This window comes from Octopus bimaculoides, chromosome 6 (genome assembly GCF_046866305.1).
Source record: "Octopus bimaculoides isolate indiv1 chromosome 6, ASM4686630v1, whole genome shotgun sequence".
NCBI lineage: Eukaryota > Metazoa > Mollusca > Cephalopoda > Octopoda > Octopodidae > Octopus > Octopus bimaculoides.
Genome location: NC_142933.1, coordinates 79528712 through 79541330, shown reverse-complemented (window position 1 = coordinate 79541330; position 12619 = coordinate 79528712). Strand labels below are relative to the sequence as shown.

The following is a 12619-nucleotide window of genomic DNA, read 5'->3' as shown; positions in this document are numbered from 1 at the left end:
TGCATATAATTCTAATTGTAATTGAATATATCGATGACTTGTTTTTCAGATGGTTCTTTGACTTTTGTTCACATGTAGCCATTTGCCACTTACTACCAATGTTATTTTATCATGGAGATAATGAAGAACCTGTAATGAATGCATGTAACTCCCAAAAAAAAAAAAAAATTTCTATTAAATAGCTTTCTGTGAAAAGGTAAATCTAGTTTTACTGTTGCTGTTTTCACACACATGCACACTCGCATGTATGTATGCCTATATATATATATATATATATATATATATATATATATATATATATATATATATATATATATATATATATAGAGAGAGAGAGAGAGAGAGAGAGAGAGAGAGAGAGAGAGAGAGAGAGAGAGAGAGAGAGAGAGAGACAGACAGACAGAGATAACACAACTGTGTTTGAGCTTGATCTTTGTTAATGATTTTTATTAGTTTTAAAGAGAAACATTGTTGATATTTGTGAGTGCAGAGAGAGAGAGAGAAAGAAAGATGGAGAGAGAGAGGTATATGTACTTAACACATGTGGAGAGTTTAAACAATTATATTAAAATCTTACTCAGCATTGTTTAATTTACTTCCATAAATTCTAAAAGCTTGTCTGATTGTTTGGATGCTTAATATTGAGTGGTAAGGCAGTCATGGCTTCTAAATAAGGTTAAGTGACATTGGCAGAAGACTGAGGCTCATTCTCATTAGCTTGTTTGAAGCATGTGGTGGAATCCGTATCTTAACAAATGTCAATAGCTGCTAGATGGCAGGTAGTGGTAGCATAAGAAATAGCTTCCTTGTTTTCATTAGAATGTCCAATGCAATATAAATTTCAGTTACTTTTTGTAGGATGTCATTAACAGATAATGGCTTAAAATTAGTTGATGAAGATTTCTACAGATGTCAGAACTATAACAGTTTTGATTTCCTTACTAAGGAACATAACTGGTTGTTGGAATATGCTCAGTTTCTTGTAGGGACAACATCAATAGTTTTGCACTCAGGATAAGAAGGTCCTTGATGGAAATGTTCCATGTTAGAGGATATTTCTCTGATTCTGAAGTTTCCAGATCAAATGGGACAAGGATGTGGAATTTTCCCTTTCCCTGGAGGCAGAGTATATATATGTTAAGTGTACCTTCCCTTGGAGTCATTGACTGTAAGCTCTGTGTAGTTCTTTGGGATACCATCAAATTTACTCCTATCTAAGCCATGTTAACATGGTAAAACAGTTGTTCAATGAAACAAGTCAATGAAGGAATGGCTGCATGGTTAAGAAGCTTGCTTTGTGACCGTGTGGTTTCAAGTTCAGTTCCAGTGTGCAGTGCACCTTGGGCAAGTGTTTTCTACTATAGCTCCAGGCTGATCAGAGCCTTGTGAGTGTGGCAAAATCTGTGTGGAAGCCTGTTGTGTGTGTGTGTGTGTGTGTGTTTGTGTGTGTGTGTGTGTGTGTGTTTGTGTGTGTGTGTGTGTGTGTGTGTTAGTTCTTCACCATTGCTTGACAGCTGTTGCCGATTTGTTTATATCCTCATAATTTAGGGTTTTTTGGCAGAAGAGACTCATTGGACTCATAGTAGATTTAAAACAAATACTAGGATCAATTTGTTCTCTGAAACCATTGAAAGTAGTGTCCCAGCATGGCCATGGTCAAATGACTAAAACAAGTAAAAAATAAAAGAACACACACACATATATATTTATTTATTTATTTATGTGTTTCAGCCAAGTGGCTGCGGTCATGCTGGTGCACCACCGTGGCATATATGTGACATATGAATAAAAATCTGTAAATATACAACCATCCAGACATCTGAATACCTGATTATTATTTTTTCTAATATATATATATATGTGTGTGTGTGTTTATGTTGTCATGTGTGTTTGTTTTACATACACAAATATATTTGTATTAATTCGCTTGCATTTTATTTGTACTTACTTTCATTTTCTTTCTCTTACAGTTCTCACTGCCACCGACTGTCAGTGTTCGGAGAGTATGTTTAGCTGTGGTGATAGCAAATGTACATGCATTCCAGTAGCTTTGGTGTGCGATAAAGATTACGATTGTGCCAACAAGAATGACGAGAAACATTGCAGTAGGTAATTTTTTTTCAGTATGACTGTAATCACAAAGTGATTTATTTTTTCTTACTTATACCACACACATAGTAATTTGCATGTTTCTTTTGCACAAAAATAATTCAAATTTTTTTTCTCTTTAATAATACATTTATATCACTTAAAATAAATTGTTTTCTCTATTTATGAAAGTTCATAAAATTGGTGCTTGTCTTTTGATTTTCTTTGTGTAACCTTTTTGTGACTGTTTCTAACAAAATATACAAACAATCTAAATGCATGAATTATCTGTCTATCTATCTATATATATATTTTTTCTTTTGGTGATGCATGAATTTTATAAACTTTTGAAAAAAATGTGACAATCTATTTTGGAACTGTGGATCTAACAGTATGTAAAGCTGTAAATAATTGCATGTAAAAATGGGGTTGAAAAACTTCCTTTTTGGATTTTAAAAAAAAATAAAAGTTGACGGTTACCCGTAGGACTTGGACCTGCAGATATGATGAGTGTTCTACTAATGGAGCAAACCAATCTTTCGAATTCCTTTGTTCATTTTAAAAACTTTATTCTTACTGGCAATAATCGTATATTGATGTCATATGAATTTTATAAACTTTCAAAAAATCCTGAAATATTTCTTTTTGAAGCACATGATGGCATATAAATATTGGGTTGAAAAATCCTTTTGAATAATAGAAAAAAGAAGTTGAAGACTTTTTTTTTAAATAATCAAAAATATGAAAAGATTGAGTGTAGTATTATTTAACTTTTCTTGATGGTGTTTGGAACACAACAAAGGTGTCTCATGAAATTATATATTTAAAGTTAAATATTAAACTTTTGCCAGATTTAGGTACCCTAGACTCGTATATCATGATGGTACCCCTACCACTACATCAGAAGTTGAGGGCAGCAAGATAAAGAAACTAAAATATCTCACAATTTTTTTTAAAGATATTTACCTCCAAAGAATAAAAGTATACAACATTGGTTGTTACTAAATATTTTATATTTCTAAGAATTTTTTTCTTTTTCTTTTTTTTTTGTAAACAAGGTGCAGGTGTGGCTGTGTGGTAAGAAGCTTACTTCCCCTTTATGTTTAGCCCCTTGTGGGCAATAATGAAATAAGAAGCTTACTTCCCAACCATGTGATTGTGGGTTCAGTCTCACTGTGTAACGCTTTGGGAAAGTGTCTTTTACTATATCCTCGGGCTGATCAAAGCCTTGTGAGTAGAATTAGTTGACGGAAACTGAAAGAAGCCTGTCATATGTGTTTGTGTTTGTCACTTGCCATTGCTTGCAATTGCTGTTGGTCTGTTTACATCCCTGTAACGTAGCAGTTTAGCAAAATAGACTGATAAAATAAATTCTGGGCTTAAAAAAAAATCCTGGGGTTGATTTGTTCCAGTAAAACCTTTCAAGATAGTGTCCCAGCACAGCCACAGTCGGATGACTGAAACAAGTAAAGGATAAAAGATAAAGCTCGCATGATTAAGTAATTTTTTGTAAATAAAGAATGCATTATTAACCCTTTAACAGCAAATTTAAATTTTATGGTTATTTCAGTAATTGTGTTAGATATCTACAAAAGAGAGTAAAAAAAAAAGAATGAATTAGTATTTTTAAGTTTGTTGAGTCACGTTGCCTCAATAAACTTGACAGTAGAAAATACTTGCAAACGTGACATTCCTAAACTGAACATAGATTGGTATATAAAACTACTTTTCGGTAGTTAAGAGTAATGAAATTTTGAGTGGTTATATCTGATTTCCAGAGTAGAAGGGTCAAAGTAATTTCCTACTGCTTATTTTGGCTTTGTATCATACAATCCTGTGTGGTCTTAAGTGGCCTGATTTCAAAAGGTATAAACAGATGAAAATTGGTTCCTCTATACAGGACAGTAATTTCTTGCATGAAGCAAAAACTCTGAGAAGATTTGGTGTCTTTTCTTCACAGTCTGTTATTGCTTTTATTTAACCCCAGGTCATGCTCATGAGTAGACACAACTGCGACTGGTCTTTTCAGTTTTAATGTTTTTTTTTAACGAATTGTGTATCTTAGACTGCAGTGTCCAATGTGTCCTTCCTTTTTTATGCTTTGATGGCAATTTGACTGCTATTTCTAGAATATCTATTGATTACAGAGAGCAGGGACTGGGAACCTTGTTAACAAGGATCAATTGAAAGTGCATAGCAACCTATGAGAATCTGTGCTGAAGAAAATAATGAATTTTTAATTTCACAAATTCATAGATTTACAATTTATATTAAATTGTTTTGTCTTGAGGCTTAAATCCTTTTGTTTTATGTATGTATTTATGTGTTTTGAAACACTGACAGTAGGCTGTTTCAGTGTTGAAAGTATAGATCTGCACTTCATTTGATCTGAGATACTTGAGATAAATATCATAATAAAAAGGATAACCAAAACTAATTCCTAACTCATCTTCTTTCAGTACCTTATTTAGTCAAGCATTTCATCTTTTACAACTTGACATACTAATAATCTTAATTCATTTATTTGTAAAAAAAACACTACAAGGGTGAGGGTTGTAAAGTTCCTGGCTTTGGGTAAAAGAAAATATAGGAAGATCAGTTAATTATGATTTTACTCAATGTATTCCCCCGTCTCAGATTCACGCATTTATTGCAGCAGTCCTTCAGTTTTTCTAAGCCCTGTAAAAGAACTTGGAAGGTTGGGCCTCCAACCAGGCCTTTCACGATACCTTTAAAGCAAGAACTTTTCAGCACCTCTTCATATTTATCAATCAAGGAACTTGGCACATGCTACTGAAACATCCTTATCACCATTCTGATGGTTACACAAATTCTTCCCTCTCCAGTATAACTTTTTATTGTTTTGTTTCAAAGGGATTTTAGATTTGTATATCATCAAAGAGAGCCTTGAAAATCCTTTTCAGGTCTATGTTAGTTATCAGATTTGTGTAATTTCTTTCTTTTTTTTCTTTAATTATTTTTGGCCTTGATAAAGCTTTTGCTAAATTAGAAATGTGGGTTAAATATTTCGGTTGCTGTATATCACATTTTGTTAAATCTCTTCAGGTTCAACCCTTTAGCATTTCAACGAGTTATATCCAGCCAAAAATATTCTAACTGCTTTATGTTCAAACTGACCCAATCCAGCCTTTCAGACTTACCCTATAATGTCATTCTAGAATATAAATGATCACATGCTGAAGGGATAACCCTTTGGCATTCAAACAAGCCATATCAGGCTCAAATATTCTACCTGTTTTATGTTTATATTGGTCTTTTCTGTCCTTGTCAAAGTCTCAAAACTACAAGATAATGCATGATTAATTCAAAACAATGTGAATAAATAAGCATTAGATTTGATAGAGTAATCTGAATGCTAAAGGTTTAAAAGCTCTCTCTGGTTTTTGTAAGGACTGTTCAGAAGAGACTTATAGTTTTTTATCTTTTACTTTTACAAGACTGTGGCCATACTGGGGCACTACCTTGAAGAATTTCAGTTGAATGAATTGATCCCAGTGCTTATTATTTTATGTAATTCCTGGTACTTATTCTATTGGCATCTTTTACCTAACTGCTAAGTTATGGGGACATAAACACACCAACACTAGTTGTTGAGCAGTGGTGGTGGACAAACACATATACAACAGACTTCTTTCAGTTTCCATCTGCCAAATCGATTCACAAGCCTTTGAGCAGCTCAAGGCTATAAGCAGAAGACACTTGCCAAGGTGGGACTGAACATGGAACCATGTGGTTGGGGAGCCATCCATTGCCCATTTGCAGTTTTTCAATCATAATATTGTTAAAAGCAATGCATAACTAAATTGGCTGTTTGTCCGTTCACATTTTCAATTCTCTTAAAAACACATTTGCTGAATGAGAAGCAAAGTTGTGAATCACTTTTTGTCAGGTGACATGTATAGACAACACTGTTTTCTACAACACTCTCTCAACGTTTTGCTTTATAAACACACAAATATGTATGATAGCATTCCATACCTTATATTTTCTTATAAACCTTATTTTTATTAGTTTTATTAGCTGCTATATTTCTCTGTGTTGTCCATTTTCAACCTATATTTCACTACTTTTGAAAGCACATGTACTGTTTAACATGGTTTCAATCTCACTGTATGACACCTTGGGCAAGTATCTTCTACTATAGCCCCTGACTGACCAAAGCCTTGTGAGTAGATCTGTTTGACGGAAACCGAATGAAGCCTACTTTGTGTGTATGTGTGCGTGCACATGTGCATGCATGCACACACATATATGTAGTTTAGTGTTCCATTAGGGTAAGATCAACAAAAAGATGCTTCATTCAGTGAGAGATTAATATGATTTAATGTACACTGTATAAAAATACAAGCTACTAATACTTTCTTACTTTGGAGCATGGAGACATGGGTCTAAGTAGGTTTTTATAATATGCCTTGTTCCTCCAAGCAATCTGCAGGCTCCGAGCATATGATCTATTCTATTTGCAAATCAGGATGCTGGTACAAGAGAAAACAAAAACAAAAACGTATACTCTTTACTCTTTTACTTGTTTCAGTCATTTGACTGCTGCCATGCTGGAGCACCGCCTTTAGTCGAGAAAATCGACCCTAGGACTTATTCTTTGGAAGCCTAGTACTTATTCTTTCGGTCTCTTTTTGCCGAACCGCTAAGTTGCGGGGACGTAAACACACCAGTATCGGTTGTCAAGCGATGGTGGGGGCACAAACACAGACACACAAACATACACATATATACGACGGGCTTCTTTCAGTTTCCGCCTACCAAATTCACTCACAAGGCTTTGGTCGGCCCGAGGCTATAGTAGAAGACACTTGCCCAAGGTGCCACACAGTGGGACTGAACCCAGAACCATGTGTTTGGTAAGCAAGCTACTTACCACACAGCCAAAAAAGTGGAAGGGTGTATAAAAATGGGAAAAGAAAAGAATGTTAGTAATGTCCCATTTGACTGTAAAGCCATTATTAAACTAGTTGTTGTAGAACCATTCAATGGAGAGGGGTCCAAACTCTGTGAGACAGCTGCTGAATCTGGAAAGGATGGTGTCCTCCAGTTCACCAAAAGAAATGGTTCCATATGTTTGCATTTGCTGGAAAATTCTGAGAAAAAGCGAGGCAGAAAAGGAAAATTGAAGAAATTGTGTGTTTGTGTTTGCCTGTTCCCAATCCACCATGAAGCCATGTTTGGTTAAGGAGAAATGTTAACTTGGTTGGAAACAGGTGACGATAGGCAACAGGAAGGGCATGTGGTTGTAAGAATCTGCTGCAGTGAATTTTGTCTAATACATGTAAGTGGAAAAGTGAATGTTAAAATGATGATGATAATAATGATTTGATATATATATATATATATATATATATATATATATATATATAGTCATTTATTCATTCCTTCATGATACTACAAGAGGTAAAATATTTACTCTGAATATTGCATCTTGAAAGGAGATTAAAAGATAGAATAATTTTGTGACTGAAAAAGAAAAAGGAAACAAGAGGGAAAAGTAATATTGTATGTAACATGCAGTGAATCTATTGTAGTGTTAAAGGAATATAATATACATAAGCATTACAAAATAAAGCTGTCATCTCACTCTTCTCATCTAGCAGGGAAGCTATATCATTAAAAACATGAAGGCTTGAAGCAAAGTATTTTAAAACAGTTGTTTTTTACTTGTATAAGTGCTAATAATGAACCTGTAACTAAAGCTTGTTTGGAGTGGCTTATTTGTTAGTTAAGAAAAGAAAACAATATACTGATGGTGAATTAATTAAACTATATATGATAGCAACAACAGAAGTATGTTCATGGGGTGGGTGGGTGGAAAGATTTATTCCAGAATATTAGTCTTTCTGCAAAAAGCAGTAACTAGGAGAGTCAAAGACACAGGAGACAACATCCTGTGCTAATTAAACAATAAAACATAAGATGTCCAGTGGCTTTGTCTGGTTCTTGATGAATCAACAGATGTGTTTGACAATTCAGTACTGCCTTTGTTCATTTGGGGAATTAATGTTAACTTTGAAGTGACGGAAGAACTAGCTTCGGTGAGCAGCAGGCATCAAGGAACTTACTGGTGAAAATATTTTCAAAAAAGTGGAGAAAACATTTGACTGATATAATTTGGTCTGGAAACATATCAAAGTTATAATAACTGATAGTTGGGGTAAAAAAAAAAATGCATAGAAAAAGATTGTATTTAACAAATTTACAAAGCTTGCAACGGTGAGGTATGTCTACACTTTTAGTTTTTGTAGTGTTTTACAGCATCTTTTATCAGCAGACACTTTATGGAAAGCATTTAGTTATCTCATGTGTGATGTAACCAGTCGTATCAACAATGAATTTTATTTGATTGAATGTTCTCAGTTATTGCCAGTTTTGAAAAATTTTGTGAAGAAATAAAAGTTGAATATTATGTCTTGCCATGCCACATTCCGTTGTAATATGGTTTAGCTGTGGTGAAGTTATCTCTAATTTTTTTGATCTTCAGATTGAAGTTAACATTAAACATATTTTTTGTTTTTATTCTTTTAATGAGAAATATTTTTTCTCAGCCAATCTCAATGGTGAATGATTGTGTAAAATGTCTTTCTGAGCTACCATAACAACATAATCTCAACAACTTCAATCTTAGATACAAAACAATTCAGAACTTATATAAGACATACTCTGCTGTGAAAGCTTTCCAACATAAGTTAACCCTTGTTTTTCATTCCCAGCAAAGTTGAATAACTTCATCTATAATTTCTGTTATGAAAATATACAACTATGGAGCAAATTTTTAATTTCCTTTCAAATTTGCTCAAGACATTCTTACTAGTCTGAAGTTAGTTTCAACAGTGTAGTTTTTAGGTTAGAATGAAAATGTAAAAGAATTTTAAATCTTTCAAAATACATTTGATTGCATTATTGAGGAACTTCTGTCAGATTTTAAACAAGAAGTCATTGGCCTGCAGTCTACTGATATGTTGGGAAACCAGTTCAAAAGAAGGAAAACTTGATTGACTTTTTTTATAAATATGTCTCAGACGAAGGATGTTCTTCTTTTAAATCTGTTGCTTGGCATAATAACATTTGGCATAGCCTATTTATGTGGTGAAAACATTTGATTAAATTTATGTATTGGTCCATGTTCACTGATTACCAATTGCAATCAGGTTTGAATACAGAAACCACATTTTGATATATTATTCCTTATAACTTCAAAAAAAAAAAAAAAAAAAATAATAATAATAGCTTGATAGTAAGTAGAAGGTTCATGTAGGTATGTATATTTCTAAAATGAAAAACATCAAATTGAAGAAAAAAAGGGAAGGAGAGAAAAAAAAATGCTCTTTCTGTTGCCTAATATGATCAGGTTTTCACTCTTTTATTTAGCTTGGTCTTCAAAACAAAATATTTCCAATCTTGCTTGACAGAGAATATTTCTATATAGAAGTTTCTGGTCGATATATTTTTCATAGGGTTATTTTGGTTTATAGGACCTTTTGGTTAACAACTGAAACCAATGAGATTAAAGCATTTGAACCATGGTTCCTAAAGTCTCAAAACTGTTTGAATCTTTGATATGAGTTGCATCACAGATATTAAAAAAAATTTTCTGCTTTTCTTCGTATATCTAAGGTAGCACCTTTGGTAAGTGTCTTCTTGGGATGATCAGTCTTGTGAGTGGAGTTGGTAGACAGAAACTGGAAGGAGCCCATTTTGTGTGTGTGTGTGTGTACATATCCTTGTTTTGACAGCGCATGATAGTTGCAAACAAACATCATCCTGTAAGCAATGTTGTTTATTTTTAGTCTTCCATGAAATATATCTGGCCAGGGACAAAAACTACCTTGCTTGGAAATAGGTGAGAGTTGGTGACAGAAAAGGCATCTGGCCATAGAAAATTTGCCAATATAAACTTCATATGAGATCTAAACAAGCATGGAAAAGTATGTGATAAAATGATGATGATCATCATCATGTTTTTTTGTTTTAGGATAGGGCTAATTAAGTTTTTGATTCAGTCAGATACAGTTTATTATCAGTGCTTAATTTCAACAATTTATTGCATCAAGTATACTACTTTTTGTGTGTCCTTTCATGCATTTCAACCAGACTCTAGATTGTTTATAGACAGCTTGATTGTTTGTTCCATCCATACCATTATTTATGCTTGTGGATACCGTTTCCTGTTTGCCTCTAACCTGTCAGCCACCGTTTACTTATAAACACACATATACTTCTTCCTGCTATACCTACCTCTGTAATTTCAATAAAGGCACTTCTGTTTATGGTATGATACTTACAATTATTGCCCAGCACTAGAAATTCCTTTTATACCTTCCTCTGTAATCTCAATGAAGGCAACTTCTGTTTATGATATGAATGTTACAGTTATTAGACAGCAGTAAGTTTTCAACAAACTAAATCTGTGACACAGTTTAGATTCTCAGTAGGAATCCTTCCAGTTCACTTATGTAACTTAAGCAATTCCCCTGGGAAAAGCATCGGTGTCATAATTTATCATTTCTTTTAATCCTCTAAATTTAAAGTAATGGCATTTGTTGTGTTAGATTAACTGCTGGTGTCATTTTCTTCCATAGCTTGCTGTTCTTGTTTTAAGTTCAAATTTCAACAAGGGCTGTAAATATAAGTACTTAGCATTTATTGGGTCAATGAATTGAATATTAATTCTTCCTTTTCTTAAATACTTGTCTAGTTTGTGAGAAATCATCATCATCACTACCACCACCACCATCATCATCATTGATAATATAAAATACCAGTTAAGCCCTCAGATCAATGTAACCATCTAACTCTCTCCCCTAAATTTATTAGCCATGTGCCAAAATTTAAAACAATTATTATTATTATTATTATTATTATTATTTCATCTGTTTTTATTTTCTGAGTTCAAATTCCGCCAAGGATGACTTTGTCTATCATTCTTTCAGGGTCGATAAATGAAGTACCGGTTGCATGCTGGGGCTGATGTAATCAGCTCACCCTCTCCCCTGAAATTTCAGGCCTTGGGCCTATAGTAGAAAGGATCATCATCATCATCATCATCAAAGCAGCAAGCTAGCAAAATCGTGCATAGTGGCATTTCATCTGTTTTTATATTCTGAGTTCAAATTCCGCCTATCATCCTTTTGGGGTTGATAAAATAGGTACCAGTTGAATACTGGGGTCTATTTATTCAAATGAGCCCCTTTCTTCAACTTGCTGATATTGAGCCAAAATTTGAAACATTATTATTATTATCATCATAAATATGGAAAACATTATTGATATTATTAGAATTATATGGAAGTTTGTGTGTGTGAGAGAGAGAGAGTGTGAAATTTGGTTCTGCTTGTCTTCATTAACACAGTCTGTACAAAAAACAGCGACACTATTTACGGTTTCCTATAAAGTTGAAGTCCCCTCAATCAGTGGACATGTGATGTCCAGGGCAACAAAAAATATTTGAAAAATAAGTAGGAGTTGGCAACAAGAACATTTGGTCATAGAAAATCTGCCTCAATAAACTTTGTCCGATCCCTGCCGTCCAGGAAAAATGGGCTTAAAAACAACAATGGTGATGATCTTTTTATTTTCTTTTATCTCTTACTAGTCTCAATTATTGGACTGCTGCTATATTGCGGCACTACCTTAGAGGGGTTTTAGGCAAACAGATTGACCCCTATACTTTTTTTTTTTAAGCTTGATACTTATTCTGTCAGTTTCATTTGCTGAACTGTGGAGGCGCAATGGCCCAGTGGTTAGGGCAGCAAACTCGCGGTCATAAGATTGCGGTTTCGATTCCCAGACCGGGCGTCGTGAGTGTTTATTGAGCGAAAAAAACCTAAAGCTCCACGAGGCTCCGGCAGGGGATGGTGGCGAACCCTGCTGTACTCTTTCACCACAACTTTCTCTCACTCTTACTTCCTATTTCTGCTGTACCTGTAATTCAAAGGGTCAGCCTTGTCACAGTGTGTCACGCTGAATGTCCCCTGAGAACTATGTTAAGGGTACACGTGTCTGTGGAGTGCTCAGCCACTTGCACATTAATTTCATGAGCAGGCTGTTCCGTTGATCGGATCAACTGGAACCCTCGACGGAGTGCCAACAACAACATTTGCTGAACCACAAAGTTAAGAGTGCATAGACAAGCCAATACTGGTTGACAAGAAATGAAGTGGGATGGGGTGGCGAACAATGAAACATACACCCATGCACGCACACATACACACACACACATATACACACAAAGGAGTGCTGAAAAGTTCCTGGTTTTGGGTAAAAGAAACTACCGAAGGATCAGTTAATTATGATTATATTCAATGTATTCCCCTTTCAGATTCACACACTTATTGCTGTGGTCCTTCAGCTGTTCTAAGCCCTGTAAAAGAACTTTGAAGGTCGGGCCTTCAAGCAGGTCCATCGCAATACTCTTAAAGCCAGGAACTTTTCAGCACCAATAAGTACAGATGGTGTACCAAGGACCACAGGCATTCTTCCTTTTTTTTTTCCAAAAGTATAT

General features: G+C 34.4%; 1 protein-coding gene across 1 annotated transcript in view; it reads left to right on the top strand.

The window, feature by feature from the left end:
* Positions 1-12619, top strand: part of LOC106882548 (low-density lipoprotein receptor-related protein 4) — a 457600-nt gene that overhangs the window by 203868 nt on the left and 241113 nt on the right. The window contains exon 2 of the mRNA XM_052968692.2: positions 1971-2105. Within this exon, the coding sequence (XP_052824652.1) occupies positions 1971-2105 (135 nt within the window). The remainder of the gene's footprint in view (positions 1-1970; positions 2106-12619) is intronic.